Genomic DNA, 20,840 nt, shown 5'->3' with positions numbered 1-20,840 from the left:
TTCTAATTTAAACAGAAGTAGCATAAAGAGAAGTAGCATAAGACAAATAAGTTAGCAATCATATGAAATTAGTAATGAAAGTAATAAGTAATAAGTAATAATTTTTTTATTAGTAATAAAAAAATTATTTGTACCACAGAGGTGGCACAGAAGAACATAAAAGTGGCTTGTAGGTGCGTTTAATGTGGCTCAGAGGTGGCATGAGTGCAATTAAATTGATAAATTCATGTTGAGATTAATGTTTTAAATATAAACTGTTGAATATAGAAATATTAAATGATTTAAATAACTGAAATTATACTTTAAAAATTAAACTAAAACCGCCAGCAGGTGGCGGTATGTCACTGATTTTATCACTGAATCATTCATTCAATTGATTCGTTCAAATGGCGGAATAAAGCAAGTGACTGTCTTTATGAATGGGTAATCATAACTTGCAGACTCACTAGATTCCTTTAAACATGCAGGTCATTCATGAATGAAACACCGCTGTGTTTGGTTTTAGAGATGTGCAGCGGATCAGCTGTTATTTTATTTGGAACTATTTTCCTTGATGAAGTGGCACAAAATCAGGCAGTAGTGTTATATTCAGACACGTAAGTCACTTAATATTAACTTCTTGTTTATTGAACTGTTGTATTAAATCAGTGTCACATTTTCAAACTCCCGTAATAATCTTTAAAAGCTGTCACTTTCAGTTTATCGGGATCGCGAAAATGGTTAATAAGAGAGCGCGTGAGTGAGTTCTCTTTCACTTTAAATGAGCAAGACTCAAAAGCACGTCATAAATTCCTTTTAGTCAAGTACCATTTGTGTTACAATATATTTTAATAAGACTGAATTTGTATTTAACCCGATGATCACAGGTTTAATAAAAAGACATTTTAAGTTTCTAATTATAACACTGCCACGGTTATTCAAAGAACAAACAAATTATACAGCAAACAAAAAAAAGAACATTTAGATTATCAAAGAATAATCACTGAGTCTAGCGTGAGTGTAAGCACTCTAAAAAAGCGCCAGTTATAATCAGTGATGCTGTCTACAATGTAAAAAACACTTTCTTGTTTTTGAATTCGCCAGAGTGCAGAATTCAGTCAGTGAGCGCGCGCAATATGACCAACACTCCAGCGTTCCAGCGATGAGATGACTCTTCTGAATGCCTCTGACTTGCCAAAATCAACAGAATCATGTGATTGGTTATAATGCGAAACGCTGTAAAAACTCTTGAAAAGAAATGCACCATGCGCAGATCTAAATTTAATGCCGCAATAGACTTGCAAATAGACTTTTCATTTAATTTTCACTTTATTTGCGACACATGCTCCACAAATTTTTAAGTCATAAGTTTACATACAGTTTGCAGAATCTGCAAGATATTAATAATAGCCGGGGGAAAAAAGAAAAGTGAAAAAAGATATTTTAAATTGCATGCTGCATTTAGTACTGGCCAGAATAAGTTTTTTCACATAGGCGTTTACACACAAATTAAGCAGTTTAAAAGTTTACATGGCTACGCTTGTTGTTTAAACGGTCAGATATGTTGTATCAAGAACTGTGTTTAACGAAAATAAAGGCAATTATCCTGTAAACATGTCGTCGTATGTAATATAAGTTTTGAGGATTTATTAGCCTATTTGTAAGTACTTGTTCATGTATACGAAGTAAAAAAGCTAGTGTTTTTGTAAACAATCAAACAAGAAAGAAGAATAAGAAAAAATAAAGAGAGAGAATTTGCCATTGTTCCACACTGCTGCTGTTTCGGGCAGTGCCACAGCTGCCTCTTTTAGATGAATATGCACTGTATGTCAGTGTGTGCACATATCAACTTGATTATGAGCCTATATCGCGCTTACTGCATGACATGGAGGTGCCCGTGCAATCCCTTGCATTTTTTCCCCTGCGGAAATAACTTGTTCTGATTTATTTGTGTACACTCCCAATAACACCAAATGGTTGTGCTTTTGTAAAATAGAGAAAATAAACAAGATGCGCTTTCTTCCGTCTCATGCAGTCTCTGTGAAATGGAGTGCATCACAGCAATGAACCTACTTGCCTCACAAAGAAATCAATAGAAAGCTTGAAATGTCTATTTAAAAAAAAAAAAAAATCTCTAATTATGTAGCTGGAATGAAAAGGTGCATTTCTCTATTCAAGACAAGTTCATGTGGAGATGGCGAGTGCGTCGGCATTCGGCAACTTCATCTTTTCAGCCGACACCGACTGAGAAGAAAGCACTAGTTTATTAACAAATAATTAAAATGTTTTCTTCCCCACTATGTGTGGGGGTGATATAGGTGTGTATGTATGCGCCTGGTATGTATGTATATGTGTGTGTGTGTATGTATGTATATATATATATATATATATATATATATATATATATATATGACACACACACACACACAGCGGGTAAAATAAGTATTGAACACTTCACCATTTTTCTCAGTAAATATATTTCTAAAGTGGTATTTACTTGAAATGTTCACCATATGTCGGTAACAACCCAAGTAATCCATCCATACAAAGAAAACAAAACAAATAAGTTCAGAAATTAAGTTGTAATTGTAATTGAACACACGAAGAAAGGGAGGTGCAAAAAGGCATGGAAAGCCAAGACACCAGCAGAAATCTATCAGTAATTAGAAAGCAATCCTGCCCCTAGTCAAGGGGAATTAATATTAGCTGGTTCAGTCCCAAGACCTACAGCACCAGGATGATAAAGATTAAACCAGGGTGGACATTTCAGCAAGACAATGATCCCAAACATAGCCAAGGAAACTCTCAAATGGTTTCAGAGAAAGTAAATAAAGCTGCAAGAATGGCCCAATCAATCACCTGACTTGAATCCAATAGAAAATAAGAACTAAAGATCAGAGTTCATAGAAGAGGCCCACAGAACCTTCAAGATTTGAAGACTCTGTGGAAGAATGGACCAAAATCACATCTGAGCAATGCATGCTTTTGTACGAAGTAGTAAGTACATTTCAGTAGTTCAGTACTTTTTCCCTGTGTCATTCAATTTTATTACACATAACTTAATTTCAGAATTTATTTTTTTTGTATGTATGGATTACTTGGGTTGTTACCGACATCTGAGGCCCGTTCTTCGTACATTGCTAACTCCGTTAGCTGGATTTGATTGTTGACGATTTAGCTTGATCTTGGATCATTTGGTTCTTCGAAGCTCATCCCGAATTTGCTGTCATAGCAACAGGTCCATAAGCTTAAACCTGCTCGGGAGCAGGCTTATTTCAGAACAGAATTGCATCTTTTTAAGAAGAATTGTTTTTAAGAAATACTTAAAATATGTCCCAGCCATGTCCCATCCATCTATCCATCTAGGTGTTCTTTTTAAAATGATTATAACACATTTCACATATAATATATATCACATTGGAATTAAACTGTTTTAAGGCATTTCAGTCCCTCAACAACCTTGTTCTCTTTGCAATTCACTCCATTCACTGATGCCACCATATGAAGTCTCAGCACGCAGCAAATTCTCTTCATTTGAAGTAATTGCTTTCAAACCCAGCACCTGCACCTAACTCAAGGTGCTCTTGATATCAATTACCAGATGGCTACGGCATCCACAACGATTCCAAAAAGGCTGACATAAATGAGGAGATTTTTGAAAAGGATCTTTTGCCAGTGATCTGATGTTGTGCCGCTGTGCTGATAGCTCAGATCACAGTGGAGATCTCTCGTCTCCGAGGGGCCTCACGTTCCTCACCGTGGGCATTTAATTGGCCGATGATTAATCTTTAGCTTCTCCTGCTTGACTGTTGCCGTGCTTAATTATCATGCAATTAACACCCGCTGTGAAAGGGTTTAGTGCACCGTTCATGGTTACATTCCTTTGCCTTTCACCTTCTTTTTTTTTTTTAGATATATTTGCAAACTAATCATGGATATGCAAGATGTTGGGTGCTGTTAACATTTTAAGCTGTTGTTTATTTAAAAAATGTATTGTGCTTTCCCAACTCAGTTTATTAATAGATCAAATGATTCAACTTTTTGTTGATAATTTAAGAACTTTAAATTCATTTGGCTTGATAATAGTAACAATAAAACTGAGAATATTAATGAAAATTAACAATAGTTAGGTAGTAATGTATAATACACATCCAAAATTTCTGATTTAGTCTTCTAAAAAAAGGTATTGTTTATTTATTTATTTTACTAGACAGATGTTTTTGTGTTCTTAGACTGAGATAGTAATTGTTCTGATTGAAAGCCCTTTTTTCTGCTTGGTGATTTGAGTTTATGTGCATTTGAAGAACAGATCCCGCTGAAGCCACCAGTGATAGCAAACCCCAGAAACTTGTCCTAAAGCCGGGAGATTCAGCTGGCTCCTCAGAAGTGCCAAATGCTTTAGCGTGGATGGCTTATCCTCTCTGCCACGCAACGTGAGCACACACGCACACTTCTAAGAGGTGTCAGGGAGAGGGCCATCGCTGCTTTCTCTAAAAAAACAGAGGCTTTGTTGTGCTTCCACGGGAAATCAAGGCCTTGTCCTGCCCTTCCCCTCCTCTGGCCTCCCTGGAGCTTCTCTCTCTTTACCCTCGCTCGTACTCACCCGTTCACCCGTGGTTTGAAGTCTTCGCTCCATCCCACTCGCCAGACTAAGCCTCCTGTTCGGCGGCAGACGGGAACCGGCCGACCTCTTAACCCTGCCATTTTTCAAGAGAAAGTAGGCAGATATCAGAAGAACATCCCGAAGGTATGCTCCCTTCATGATGGCTTCATTTTGATAATGGGGGCGCCGGGTCTTAAAGCCGAGAACCCCCGCGGAGGCCTTATATTAGTAAAAAAGCTAGAGTGCTAAATATATAAAAACAAGCAAAACGAAATGAAATGAAACAAAAAGTAAAAGCTTATTTGTGTTTGGCTGGGAGTCAGTCAGGGGCTGTTAAAGCCAAACATAAAAGTTAGTGCCTCTTAGCGGGGCTTTTGATTGGTCAAAAAAATGAAGTAATGGAGGCGTAATTTAATAAAACCAACTGGGAAAAAGTGGATCTGTTTAAAGCCAGAGGAAAAGTTTGTCTTCTATGCCTTAGTATATCTATCCACTCTGTTACTTATATAAGACCTAACAGGATCCACATTTTTTTTTTTTATCAAACTATGTAAATATGTATATATATAATTCATTCCCCTCATGCTGAATAAAGTAATTATGGAACGTACCTTGTTTACACAAAGCTAGATATATTTTAATATTGAAAATTGTTTAGTTTTGTCTTTTGATTTTGTCACATCAACACAGAGACGATGAACCTAGCTAAACTGCATTATCTGGCTCAATTCCTGGTTCTGACACATTTCCTTCTGTGAACGACAGATGGCGACATTGTTCAAGGTATCGGGAAGAAATCACTTGCTCATCACTGCTTTTAGGCAAGTGCTAATCAAAGCAGTTTTCTTAGATATAGGTAGATCATCTGTCTCTCTTTTGACTTCTTTCCTTTGAGGAACTCTGAGATTAAACACTGTGAATATCCCGGGTGATGGGGTACTTGTTTGCTCATTTGGAGGGCAAGTGGAGCTTGTAGGCAGAGTGGCTGGGGTCTGGGTGAATGTTTGAGTACAGGTCTCTCCCACCTTTCTACACTCAAAGACTTCTCCTCAAGAGTTCTGCTTTGCTCTCAGCACTATAGTGTTTTAATCTTTAGGAACTGTGTTCTTTTAATGGACTGGCTTCTGAGACTAATAGTCTTTTAAAAACCGGCATCACATTTTCATAAGCATTTTTACTAATTAAATTATAATTATTAGTTTTTCTATTTGTATTTTGCTAGGACCCAATTTTCATGTTTGAATAAATTGTGATTATTTTGTTTATATTAATGCAGAGTTTGTTTTTGGGTTTTGTTTACATGAAATGGCAGTGCTTTTCATTGTAGGGTGCAGATATATCATTCTTTAATAGTATATCATTATACATTTTTTTTGTTTTTTGTTTTTTATACCATGCTTTTTACAAGAGTATTTAAGAGATATAGAGAACATGTGTATCTGAAATCATGTCATTTGTGAAGCATGATCCTAAGCCAGAAATGTGCAAAGAAAATAGCTTGATTGTTCTATAGATTATAAATTATATATGTGCTTTTATAATTGCTGTACAGTCACAAGACAATTATGAGAAATTATCTTATTTTAAATTCCACTTCCCTATTCAAAATTGCGACAGTTGCTTGAATAATTCCTGCAAGCAATAAGTAAAATGCACTCCTGACTCTAGCTGTTAGTATTCGATATTCAAGCATTTATCAGGTCACTTTTGCAGTCCTAAACATATTTTATCATCATCGTTTGGCACTGAATCAATTCAAAGATTGTTTATCAGATTATTTTAATAGGTGTTGTGGTTGTGAAGAAAGCACAAATGACCTTGAAATAAAATGAATATTAAGGTTAATACATTATAAAATACTGAATTATATAAAACATCTTCAAGTGAAATACAAGCTATGTTCTCGTGGCCAGATATCTTTGCTTTATATCTTTTTAGTAATTCTTGAAGAATACATTTTCAGGGTTTTCTCAGAGTTGGCTGACCTTTGGTTTGCTGAGACATTTTGTAAGGCCTAAGAATTGTATATTTTGACCAATAACATAAAAAATGAACATGTCTATGGGTTTAATAAGATTTATCAAAGACTTCTGTAGTATGATATTAAGTGTAGTCTGAGAAGTTTACAGTGAAATTACACAATGTGACCTAGTTTTCCAAAGGAAAATTTGCCATAGTTGTTAAAAATGTCAGATTGTGGGCAGCTTTGTTATTTTGTTAAAATTGTCTCGCAAGGGTAAATGGACGCCTTTGAGTGATTTGTGATATCTATCAAAAAGTCTTTGTTAATGGACAGTTTAACGTGATGAAATTACCGGTCAAGGTCCAGGTCACAGATTCAGCAAAACTTTGTTGGAGTTTGTTAAATCCCTTCAGCGGTTTGTCGGATAAGTGAACTGAAAACAGGTTTGTCAATCATCTTGATGAAATCCAATGACTTCAATAAAACTTTGTTGTACTTCCCAGAGTTAACTTTTAATTGTCGAGCTCTTCTCATCTGCAGACTTGTTGCAGCCTTTAGTGCGCTATATCAAGTTTTACACACACAACATGCTTTCCAAATAAGCTCTTTGAATCTTTCAGAATCAAAACTCAAAACTTGTTTCTTAGAGTTCTTGTTATACCAACCAAGTCATCTATTACAGCAGCTTCCACAAAAGAGAAGCATGACAGACATACTTGACCTGGATGTTCGACACTTTTAATCGCCTTAAATTAGAGCCGAATGTGCACTCGGAAAAACTCTTGATTGTTGTCTGATTGTTTCATGCTGCTAAGAAGGTAATGCAGATTAGGATAGTTGTGTCCTTTGAGTTTAGCAAGCCTCTTATGATGCCCAAGTCAAATCACACTCCCTGATTGCAAACCTTCTGTATTTATTATGGAAATCTCGCGGATTGATGGGATTCTTTTTTTGAGATAGTACTGATTTAAGAAGGGACTAAATCGATCTTTTGAACACGTCTTTTATTATGGAGTTGTTTTTCGCAGGGCGTCTTGCGGATTGGTTGGTACTCTGAGATGGGATTGTGTGGCTTTGCAGAGATCAGCGCTGTGGCGCGTGCTCTAATCGCAGTGATGGGACGATGATGAGGTGAAGGACTGTGTTGCTCGAAGGAGAAAATCAAGCCTCCATTGCTGGGAATGAAGAGTCCATGTACTTAATAATAAGTGGAGTTTTTTTCCTCCCTCAAACAAGAAAACTAAAAACCAGTCTCAGTGTATTTTAAATCCTAATTTTATAGCATAGTGTTTGGATGTATTAAATAATAATAAAAAAACGAAATAAATAGTTCATTCATAATTATAAAACAATCAAGAATATCAAATTAAATTGGAATTATTGTAATTAGAATAAATTAGAAATATAAACGAATATTTATCATTTATATAAAAAATTCTGTAGTAATAAGTAAATTTAATGATAGAATTTATCTACAAATCTTCATAAAAATATTAAGATTTTAGTTACATAATTTGTTGAAAATTGTGCTGTGTTTTTGGGTGGTGAATTGGTTATTTTAATGGATAATCTCCTATTTGTCTTCATAGTTACCCATGACACGGATCAGGTAGAGCTTTTCCATTCAGGACAAACACTTCCATGTTTCTGTGTGTGTGTGTGTGTGTGTGTCTGTTTGAGAGTGGCTGTATAATCAGACACAGCGGAGCTGTCTCCTCACTCGGCCTGTTCCTATCGCTCCTGTAAAGTGAAAGTGACATGTGACACCCCCGGAAAATGATGAACTGACATGAGGGACGAAAAAGGGTGACAAAAGATTTTTGATTTGCCAGACCAGCTTAAGTATGAAAAATCATGAAGTATTTATGAAATGTATTATGAATCATTGGCTTGGTTTTTTTCCCCCCTCTTTTAAAATGCACGCCCCCAAAAAAAGAGAGAGTGAAAACTTTGACGTCTCAGACTCCGTAGACATCAACTGGTCCTCCCCCTTAATGGAGTGATATATTTACAGTGCATATGAAATCTGTAAATTATTGCTGAGTTTTTCTCCGTAATGAGGACGAGAGGGTTATTTTCGGTTTTTACAGAGAGGATTTTGGCTGGAATTAAAATAATGGTCATAATGGTGAAAGCTTGGGGTGGAAATTAGCTTTTTGTTATTGATTACAATTAGGCATATCTGAAATTGAATGTCACATCACACTTTTTAAAAACATTAAGAGCTTACAGACAGAGTAGGTCTAGGTAGCAAACCATTTCGATATGCTATACTTCTTTACCATTATTATCATATTAAACCATATTTCTATTCATGTTGTTTGTAGAAGTACTTTTTTTTTATTTTGTTGTACTTTAATTTATCTTTTATTTTAAATTAGCCTTTTTTATTCTGTTTAGTTTAAATTTACAGTCTATATTAAAGGATTCATTTATTTAAAATGCATTAAGCATTGTATCAGCTAAATATGTATATTTTTAATTAAATGAATCGATTATATAATTCAAAAATTTTTCTTTGTTAAATTAGATAATTATATTTAAATACATTATCAATTGCCACACACACACAAACAAAAATAATGTGTAAATGAGTTTAGAGATCATCTCCTTTCCGACAGAGAGATATAGAGAGAGGATTAGCAGAGGCCACGGATAAATATCTTGTCTTGAACTTCCGTCTTGAGCTCTATTGTGATGAATGGTTGCAGTTGATTTCACAGGACCGCACTTCATTGTCACCGTGGATGAGGCCTTTGTTTAAATCTCCATTTGAATTTGGTGCACATAGGGCAGTGACAAATATACATACATGTATAGAATTAATGATGTGGTTAAGCTGCTGTGTGTGTTTGGGTATTTTTATGCTAATGACGTGAACATTCATTCCAGACAATAGTCGCGTTGCGAGGAGGAGAGGGAGAGACCGAGCGAGGCGTAATTCAACGCATAGCCATTCATTCCCGCGTGTATTCGACACAATAATAGCATATAAGCTCAGCTTTCTTTATGACTGGTTGCATTGGAATGTTCTTAGATGAAACACTCAGAACAGACATCAGATACTAAATATGGCATGAGCTTAGGTCAGAAGAAAAAAAACCCAAATCTTTTCTCTTTTTTTCCAGAAGGAGAGAGTTAGATGGAGAGAGAAAGATGGATCGGAGGAGGTGAAGAAAGACAAGAAAAAAAATAAGTTATTTTCTGTGCAGGGTTCAGTGAACCATATGTAGGTAGCCACAGGCTAATGGGCGATTGGTCCCTGGCTCGCCAGGTATCTTGTGCCTCAGAAATCCCTCCTCCATTTCCTCTAATCTCACCTTTTCTCTGGTGCTGACCCAGGGAGGCCCGTTTCATTCCCCACTACACGCCAGAGGAGAGTGCTGTGATGGGAGCCGGCCCGGCCCTGCCAGCTCTGGCAGTCTCCCTCCCCACCGGCTCTTCTCTATTGATTTCTCCACTCTTGCCTAGCCGGGGTCTGCTCTACCAGTGCCCGTACCGGCCCCGCTCCCAACCCAGCATTAATGTGAGAAAACGTTCGGCAGCCAGAGAAACGGGCTTTGATTTTTCATTAGAACTGCTTCCATATTTTAATATTGGGTTTAATCGGCGCTTATGCCTTAAAGAAATAACCATTCACAGCGACTCCCCGGCCTTCAAGAAGTATATGCCGTTTCTTCAATCAAAGCTGCTTGAATTTGCTCTTTTGTTGGGAGTTCACTTGCAATCGTTTTTCTCTCGCTCTCTGTATGTGGGCAGAGTCATTAGGTTTATTGACTGCACTTGGTGTTTCGAACATGACATTGACAGAAATATCCGTGGCTGGATTGAACGGTTTTATTATATTATTTAGAAACTTTTTCTGACCATTTTTTGGGCATCTTTTTTTTTATTTAAAATTAGAATTTTTTTCCTCAACCTTCCTTTTTTTTATTATTTTATATAGATGTTTCTTACAAATTACAGTTTTATTTTTATTGACAAATATCATTTATTTGAACATGTTAAAGGATGAAATAATATTCTTTTAATTATAAAATGACAATGGGAATGTTCCATGACTGCTTTCAGGATAACATAATAGAATTCTATTAATTAGAATAGATTGTAAATGTAAAAAAATATTTATAGTTATTATATTAATAAAATAATTTGCTATGCTAATCTAACAGTTTTATTGAAAAAATTTGCCACCATAATTTGAAATTTAAACGTTTGGTCAAAAATATGATATTATAATTATTAATATTATATTATACATTATTATACAATATTATGTTAAATTATATATTTTTTCAAATTAAATGCAAGGAGCAATATTCTACTCAGCACTGATATATCACAATAGCATATTCATTTGATTTGAATCTCAATGGCCTCCGTTTGTTCCTGATTTTTTTGTTTTCAGTACACAATGCACTGTGAATTAAAGGCACACACCAGTAACCTGTGTGCTAATGAGAGGCTCCATGCTGATATCAGTCCATGTGTTGTGCACAGCTCCTGCGATTTTTAACGTAAATGTCACACCAACGCACACTAAACCAAACACATCTGTCCATCTTTCCCCCATACGACAGATTTGATGTTACCAAAGACTAAAGAAATCACAGAGGCACAAAAGACCCTTCTGCGACCGTCATTGCTTTGTGCCTTTATCTGATATCGTATCAAGTGCACAACCTCCTACAATTTATTTTCTAGATGTTAAAAGAGAAAAGCAAAATTATGTTTGTGCGTGTGGATGAAAAGCTTCCTGTGCATGTGTGAATAGTATTCTTTCTGCTTGCGGATGGTGTTAGACCCCTGCTAGGATGAGATGCATTATTTAAGACTGTTGTGATACTGGAGCCTGCTTGAAAAGGTCTTTGCTTTCTTCAACCACTACAGCACTTTGCTCTAGACCAGATGCACTCAGAAAAACACATGATGCTTTGTCCACTGTTGCAAAACACAGCTTAACATCACAAAACACACAAGATGCATTCACACGGTGCCCTAATAACAATCACATTTCTTTATATTTAATGCCATTCATTGTTAGTCATAGTCTTTTTCTCATTTGCTTTCTAGATTTTATTTTTTGTTTCACCAATCAATTCCCCTTAAACATTTTCAGAATATTATTAGCTGCAGAAAGAAAAGGTTAAATGGCAATTTTAGGCAGCCACATCGTGTTTGACTAAAGTCCCATTAACTCGAAATCAGAACTGGCCAGACATTTTCCCACTGGTGAGAAATACTTAATGAAACACACTTTATAAATTAAATATCATTAATTACTCTTCACGGTTTGCCACCAGCCGTGTGGTTTCCGGGTGGAAAAGTGGAGGAAAAAGCTTTGGCAGTGTCACTTCAGGGCCTCTCATTAAACTCTGCCCCTGGATATTTTTATGCCTTTTAATGCCTATCTAATGAACTGTTTACTTTTGCTGCAGTTCAGGTTCCATTATTATTTGCGTCCTTGTGTTGCCGTTTGCTGTCAGTGTGCAGTGTTGTGGGGGGAAAAAAATGCAATAATAATGATGAACAATAAGCGATAGCAGTTGATTTATAATAAGATATTTTTGTGGTAATTATTTCTAACATTTTTAACTTTTTTTTATTATTGAACTTTTTCCTGCCATTAGAACTAAAGGTTAGTTTTTTTTCTTATTGCTTGAATTCTTTTAATTAACCACATGTTGTTTGCATGGTGTAAATAAGATTTTTTTAATATGCTTTTATATTTATATAACAAGAAATTTATTTGACTAATATTTGCTGCAGTTTTGTTCATATGATTCTCATTTCAGACAATGATCTTTTTTTTTTTTTTTTAGCTCAGATAAATATTTAGCATGCACAGGGCATATGCAATTATGGTTTGGTTGAACACTTTTTTTTCTTTTGCATCGTGCATCATGTCAACAGACTTACAACAAACATTTTTGACAGGACACAAAAACCCTCGTCTTTGGTTTGATGAGACATGTCTGTTTTAAAAGGCAGTCAGACCACTTTGCATGAAGTTAAGACGGATCTTTGTACTTTTTCCCTATGCTTCCGGGAATAGAAGCAAATTCTCACCCAAGATTAAAACAAGTGACAAGACCTTTCAAACCGATTTAAAAAAAAGATTTCGCCTTTTTTTTTTTTATGTAGCAATAAGGTATCTCCATTCTTACGATTACAAAGCCTTCTCTCTGGGTTTTTATGTTTTAGTGCAGGTTTTATATTTGAGTGCTCTAGCTGAACTATGCAATATGTAGGAACTTTAAAATCCATTGATAATTTCCTCTTTTTTATTATTTTTTTAAAAAGCGAGAGCTTATTTTTTAAACTTTCATATCACTCCAATCGATTTTAGGTCATTTTGGGTCATGATTAAATATGCAATACCCCAGTGATCTAAATAAATAGCTCCACTTTATTAATGCATGGCATATAGAAGATAAGCAAGTAGGAAAATAAATAATTCTAAACCTATAACTCGGCTCCGATCCAATGCAAAGTACCAATCAAAGTATTTCCTAGGGTTAAGCAGTCAATATTGCCCAGCTGCTGTGCTATAGCAGCAGATGAAGGGAGAATAATCAGTGTGAGGCTTGTTTTACTGCAGGGGGAGTTGCAAAATGGTGTAAACGGGCTGGGAGAGGCATCTCGCTTTGTTTCTATGACTAGTTTTCCCCTTCGAAGTCTTAAGGCTGCATTTTCCATTCTTTTTGTGCGAGATGCACTCAAAGGTTACATCGTGAAAGTGGTTGATGCTCTCAGCTACAACAAACAGCTATTTAGAAGTAGAAGAATGAAACAAAAATAGGGTTTGAAGACGATAGTGTGTGCATTCAAATGAAGGCATCTCCAAGGCTTCCGTTTTCAATTATGAACATGCCGACATTCCCCAAAGTTCCTCTGCTGTTCTTTAAGATGGAACATGTGGGTGTGTTTTTTTCCTCGTCAGAAGATGTGCTTTGTTTGTGGTGCTCGTTTGTGAAATAATGTGCAGAGAAATGCAAACAATTGCTGATCAGTGAAATCAGAAATGACACGAGATATGACACGTATATATTTTAAAACCGAATGATCTGTCAGACTCCTGTTTAGAAATCTCAATTCCTACATTTACGCTTTATATTAACTACTTTTGTTTGTGATCTAAATAAAAAGACATTTAGAATAGTGCAAATTCATGACTAATTATTCTTCCCAAAAATAAATAAACAGAGGGTTTGGGAAAACGATTTCTTAAATAATAGAGATTTTTAGTATTATTTCTCACAGGTACAAGGATATAAAAAGGAAGTTAGTTGTTAGAATTGATATATATTTTTTCATTTATCGGCAAAATTATGATTTAAATGTTCCGTTCACATATATTTTATATATATTTTTATTTTATGTGTGTATGCTTATTTAAATATATACGTGTTAAATACTTCTGAACAGAGATTTTAAAGCTATGAACTTTATATATCTATAAATAAATATTTCTAAACATTTTGCATGCTGCAAATTCATTAGTACACATTTTCAGAACAAATTATAAATTGTTGACTCTGGAAAAAAAAAAAACTCTTTTTATTTGTAACATATTTTCACGTCCTATCCTCCAGGATTTGTCCGCATCCTCTGCGAGAAATTGTGACACAGCATTGCATCACAAAATGCAGTTCTTGGATAGCAGTTCTTTTGCTGTTTAGTTTTCCTGTGGCTCGCCTCCACCTTTCCCTGCTCTCATCCTCCCGAAGACTGCCAGCCCGCAGGAAGTGCGAACAGAGGGAAGCAAAGGGCTCTTGGTAAACGCTATCTCAGTGTGTTTTTTTTTTTTTTCTCCTCCGCACCACCAGTGTGTGTTTAGTTTGGAGGGTATTTGAAGAGGTCGGGTGTGTTTGTAAACATGCCATACTCTGCTTTTGCGCTCGCTGAATCGGAGGTGGCACGCTCTGAAGTGTTGGGTGTGTGTGTGCTTTTTTGGACATAGCATTCTTTTTCCCAACTGCGTAGCGGAGGAGAGACGGGGGAACGAGCCCAAATCTGATGGCACGCCAATCGCGTCGACCTGGGTGATGAATTATTCTCTGTCTAGCTCCCTGGCTTGGTATTATCACAGGGTCTGCCAGAGAACAGGACTGACAGCAGTGACAGCCCCCAGAACACATTTCCCTCTGACAACTGATACTTTCCTAATACGCTCCCTGCCTCGGTCTTGTACTACTGTCCGCCATTCTACACTTTTTATTTATTAAAGTGAAAGGGGGGCTTTTGCTATTGTATCCGAGGGCTCCGGTTCACTCAAGCCACACTGGAACTAGATTACACATACACACACACACACGCTCGAACACTTCCTCTCTTTCCACAACACACACGCTCGCTCTCTCGCTTTAGTATATCACCTGGTGTAAGTATTTTTGTTTCGTTTGCTGATCCAACAGGGGGCTCTCGTGCTTTAGAAATGTGTGATTTTTCAAGTCAAGTGAACTAATGCTTGTTTTTTCTCTCTTTCTCCCCTTGCCCCTCTTCTTTTTCCTTCTCGATCTCTTCACTTTCTCTCTTTTTCCTCTCTCTCAATCTCTTCCCATTGCAGAAAAGGTCACGTATTGCCTACAGTGATGAGGTGCGGAACGAGCTCCTGGGGGATGATGGGAGCTCCTCGGAGAGTCAGGTAGGGTGTTAATCAGGAGCTGTGCTTTCCCAGTGTGGGTGGCTGCTCGGGGTGAGGACGGGTCAGGGCCACGAGGGGCAGAGAGAGGCAGGCATTGGCACCCAGTCATGCAGAAGCAACACTGTTTAATGCAAAGCTGCCCAATGCTGAATGGGCTTTAGGCGCTAACCAGCGTCTGGGTAGCACCAGATTGGGGTAAATTCCTGCTTTCTCCCAGCTGTTCACCATCCGTCTCAGTTCTTATTCTTCTAAAAATGACCCCCCCAAATGACCCCCCCGCCAAAAAAAACCTGCAGCTTTCAAAGTTCTTTAAACTGAGGGTGGGGGAAATATATGTAAATAAAAAAAATGAAATGAAGGTTAGTATTATTTCACATAGGTAAAAAAAATCTTCAGGTATCTGCAAGAAGTTGATACCTATAAAGGTTCTGTTCAAAATAATTTTAAATAATAATCTCACACACGCACACATGTACACACGTATACTATATTTATGAGTTTAGATTTTTTGCTTGTATATAAATAAGTGTGTATGTGTGCATGCATGTTAAAGTATTTTTAAAAATATTTCTAAATATCTGTAAACTTAAAAATATTAAAACAATTTAAATTGCATATAATTTATGTGTTTGTATGTTTATTGTGTGTGTACATATATAAATGATTATATAATATAATAGAAAATATGTTATATATAAATATGTATTAATAATATATTTTATTATATCATATTCCCACTCATATTCTCTAAAGTGGAATGTAACATTTTAATTTGATAATTTTATCACCTGCACAGCTGTTTTTAAAAGTCAGACCCCACAATAAGTTCCTTTGAATAATTACTGCATTTAATTATCCTGCTATATTTATCGAATCTGCCACATTTCAACATACACTGCGAGTGTATGTCCACAGGCACCTTGTGAAAGAGCCGTGAGATCATTCGTAACTGCTAAAGTTTTTTGTTTTTTTTGTCTTTTCCGCCCTTATTAGTATTTCACAGATGACCTATGCACCACACATCTTACAAACATATGTAGCGTTAGCCATGATGGGTAATTGATATGCATATTCTCACCAAATTAGTGAGAGACAAAAAATGAGTCTGACACTTCATATGAAGTCGAGAGTCGAAGTGTCCCTCGAGCTGTCAAACCCACAGCTAGACATTGATGGTTTTATCAAAATCTTGCCAAAAGAAAAAAAATTATAACTTGCTTTTTAGTTTTTTTCATTGACTCCTTTCTTCCTTTTATAAAATCAGTTTATGACAAATCACATTACTTGAGTTATTCAAACTGCATTCAGTGACAGCTTCTTTTATCAAAAATAATTATGAATTGTCGCGGATGGCACAATAGCTCATTTGATATGGATTTTTAAGATGCAGGCTTTCATACTTTATTCACTTTAGTGGCGTTTGAACAATAGGACAATAGTTTAAAAGGATTATATTTCAGTTCCTGAAGTTCCTTATTCTTTTTCATATTAGCCATTCTCTAAACACTTAAAGATAATTTGCCTAATAACAAGACATTAGAGACAATAACAAGAGATATGTTTCATGTTAGATTGCAGCCATTGATCTGGTAAATGGATGAAGTGCTTTGGGATGTTGTTATATTTATTGCCAGAGATACAGTCAAGCTCCCCACTCTCTGTCACCTACAATATCAAAATCCTCTTTTCACACAAGCACACAAACAATAAACACAAGAGGGTATGAGGATGAGCCATGTACAAAATGTGTATATCAATATTTAAATCGGTTTTTTATTGTTTTATTTGATTTATTTGTATTATTAATTACATATTTATGTTTGTAAATAGACATGAATGCATACATTTTACATGCATACATACACACATACATTTTATTAAATTATAAAAAAATATTTTTAACACATTGTTTATAACAGTGTATTAATGCATTATTTATATTTTATCCATTTTCTCATAAAACTGATTAATAAAAAAAAAAAAGTTTTATCCCATCTTCCATGAAATAGAAAAAAAAAAAATCTCAGACGTATGTTCTGTATCAGTTTTACACATGCATTTTAAATGTGCATAAATATTTTCTTAACGGGGAAAAGAAGGACCTGTTTTCTTCCTGACCAGACCTCAGGTGTTGAATTAACTTCATTTCCATTTAAAGAAAAATAATGAATTAAACTAGAGATGCTAACACAAGACTTGCTGTGAGTGGAGTGGTCGGAACTTCAGGGTTTTTTATCGAGCGAGACAGGAGCGATAGAGCGGAGGAGATGAGATGGGGGGGGGGGGCGACTGGGGTGAGTCGGTCAATTTAATTCCTGACGATCTAAAAGAGGTCAGGATCATTTCATATAGCCCTGGCTGAGCAGATCATTACCAGTCACAAATCTGTTCGTTACATGGCGAGGATTTATAGCTAAGTAAATAGGGAGTCGTCATAAGTTCTGAAAATAGCGTGTTGGCCCGGCGATAATAGCTAAAGGACGGTTTAATAGAGTTCGGCATTTATTCGTTATCTGTATGCGGACAGAGACCGAATTGGCGCTATCGCTCTTTTTTTTAATAATGTGGTGGTCTACCGTTGCACTTTTTTCTTCAACATCCCTCCCCCTACCCTTTCCGCCCGAAACGCACACATTTTTACCACACACGTTCTTGTGTGAGCGCGCACACATTTTTTTTCGCACGCGAATACTCTGCGGAATAGTTTCGATTTCAGACACAGCAGAAGGCATGGACACGAGAGATTGGGCAGGTTTGAGCCGGCGTGGACCAGATTTTACAGCCTACAAAGGAAGCAGATTACCACTTGTATCGAGTTCCGTATTGGAAAAAAAAATCTTTGTTTGAAAATCCGCTGATTATCATAACCGAAAAATTGCAGCAGTGCAGTTTCGAATAACAACCACATGAAAAAAAAATGAAGGAATGAACTCATCACAACATAATTAAATGATTTTTTTTTTTTCCCGCCGTTTCCCGAGAAATGTTTGCGAGTTCAGGTAAAGCAACAAAAGACTGGTTGTCTGGTTTGGTTTAAAGAGGAAAAACACAGCAGAAAAGAACAACAGCAAGCTTAAAGTCTTCCAGATTCTCCTGGTAAATCCTCGGCGAGGGCTCGCAATCGTCCAAGCAGCACAAATATGATAGAACAAGGTTTGTTTGGTGTTCATTGAGACGGTCTGCAGGGTTGTGTTTAGCTCGGGTGGGCTCACAGCAAACCTAAATAGCTACTTCTATAGCGTATTCACAAACTTTGGCCTTTTGAATAATGCAGGCAACGCATTAATAATACTACAAGTAAAAAATACACAGCTTAGTAGCTGCAACGGGGCCCGACTTATTTCCTGGTTCTCAGTGTAGAAGTTAACTTAATATTGAAAGTTAACTTCAACATTTTAACTATATTAATGTAATTCCTTTTTTGGAATTATATGTTTTATTATTAATATTATTTGTTTTTCCATAGCATGCTCATTGTGTTGTTAGGGTATATGTAATGTAACTTTTATTCTTTTGGGACACAATCCCAATTATTATTATTTTTTTTTTAAATACGTTTTTGTATTTCACACACATTTTCATGTTTTATTTTTAATAATAATAATAATTATTTTATTTCCTACATTTACATTTTAAACCTGAATTTTACAATTTATAGTTAAATGCTTATTTTTATGATGGTTTTATTTTTTTTTTTTTTGTTTGTTTAGTCCTTATTTATTTATTGCAAAAGGTACTTTATATCAGAAACATTGCATCTAGATTTAGTGACGTACTTCAAGATGAGCTTCAACCATAGCTTTGTTGTGAACCCACGGCAGATGGGAGAAAAAGATTTGAAACACACCATCCCCACCGACATTGGCCGCCACCGCAGTTTAACATCACAACCACAGATTCTGCCTTTTTAGTGAGGTATTAAGTTTATAATTCATGATCCGAGTTCTGTCTCTTTTCTGATGTGATAACGAATGATTTAAAAATAGCGAAATTCAAAATGACCAGCGCACACAAAAAGAGATGAGAGGCCTTTAATAATGGCCCAGAGCTTCCCCTTAGATCTGCTAACCTTTAATCTCTGGCAAGAAATGGAGATTAAAAAAATCACCTGCAACGGCTGACAAATTAAGAAACTTGTCCTTCCCCTCCTCTACTGAATATGTTGCGCGCTGCCGATAAGCAACTCACCTTTTGCCGAGAACGCTTGTGTTACATAAAGAGGCTGTAATGAAGAGCTTCTCTAAATGCTTAATGTACTTGATTAAGTTGAAATTACATTAGCTCTTTCAGAGACCATTCAAGAGCCGCTAAATTCACTGCAAGACATACATTCTCTGTTTTACTAGTTTTAATATGTAAATGAAATTAAATTAATATTAATATTAAAATGAATAACCCATGCACGTGATTTTTATTTTTTTTTTTCCATGGTAGGTTGTTTCCATAATAAGATGCAACCGCTTGGCTTTATGTTTATGTATACACGTTCGTCTCTTATGGGCCTAATGCATAATACACTCTAATTTGACATTGATAGCGAGTCAGAAATGATGAGCACGTCCTGTAATACTAAAAAGGAGCATTGCTTGGTGTCACTTTCTGTTTCTTAGCCCAGAAGTAGGAATCCTGCGGAGTTGTTGTTAAGGAGCCTAAATCCTCAAAGCTTCCATCCTTACTGTACAAAATCTGTATTATCCTACTGTACCGCTAGTGTTTTTTCCCCTTTATGCCATGTCAAGTGCTGTGATGTGACTGTTTCTCTCCCCCTCTTCCTTGATGATGATAGTTTAGACATCGTGAGTTGAGAAATCCATTCCCAGTCTCTTTGTTTAATGTGACAGCACGAGAACTTGATCTTTGTTTGTTCAAAAAAGTCGGCATGAGTCTCGTGTTTAGCTTCTTTTAATGTGTTTGTCTGTGATTTCTAAATGCTAAACATGCATACAGATAAATCGTCAAGGTTAATTCTGTACCCAGCCGCATGACTGATCTGCTTCCTGCCATGTCTCGGCTTTTTATCTATCTCTCTCTCTCTTTCTCCCTCCCTCTCTTTTTCCTCCCTCTCTCTATTTTGTGCCTTCATGTGGCAGTTGATAAAGTTGCGTGAAGAGGTAAGTGCTGCTCTTCCTTCCTGTTTTGGTCTTTTCTTTTTCCCGCGGATCCTCCATTCATTTTCCCCCTTCGTCAGAATAAAAAAGGCCTAATCTGATTTTAAAGTCTCTTTTGACTGAGCTCAAAATGAGGCTCATTTCTATGTACTGCTCTATGTACTGAATCAAAGTTGTTTCACACCAAACCTTAAAAGATTTAATCAGCTTGTCAAAACATTCACCCAATATGAAAACGCAATGAGACGTGCTGTTATAATAAAAAGGGAGGGGGAGATCTGGATAGGCTTTTATTTTCTTTTAGTGATGGGTCAACTCTTCATCCAGCACTAGTCGATTAGTAAGGTTAGCTATTTTTTTTCATTAGCATGCTGTGTTTAGCTGTTTTAATATTTAAACAATATTACATTTACATTTAGTCATTTAGCAGACGCTTTTATCCAAAGCGACTTACAAATGAGGACAATGGAAGCAATCAAAATCAACAAAAGAGCAATATGCAAGTGCTATGACAAGTCTCACTTAGCCTAACGCAGTACA

The 20,840-nt window shown here is 36.2% G+C and overlaps 1 protein-coding gene across 6 annotated transcripts in view; it reads left to right on the top strand.

The window, feature by feature from the left end:
• The window catches only part of LOC306852664 (vesicle transport through interaction with t-SNAREs homolog 1A-like), a 139,840-nt gene that overhangs the window by 6,951 nt on the left and 112,049 nt on the right, over window positions 1–20,840 (top strand). For 3 of the 6 annotated variants that reach the window (XM_079389672.1, XM_079389675.1, XM_079389674.1), the window contains exons 4-5: window positions 15,115–15,192; window positions 20,283–20,303. In XM_079389672.1, the coding sequence (XP_079245798.1) occupies window positions 15,115–15,192; window positions 20,283–20,303 (99 nt within the window). The remainder of the gene's footprint in view (window positions 1–15,114; window positions 15,193–20,282; window positions 20,304–20,840) is intronic. The other 3 variants (XM_079389677.1, XM_079389673.1, XM_079389676.1) reach the window with 1 other exon arrangement.

This window comes from Barbus barbus (genome assembly GCF_936440315.1).
Source record: "Barbus barbus genome assembly, chromosome: 32".
Classification (NCBI taxonomy): Eukaryota; Metazoa; Chordata; class Actinopteri; order Cypriniformes; family Cyprinidae; genus Barbus; species Barbus barbus.
This window is presented reverse-complemented; position numbering and strand designations above follow the sequence as displayed.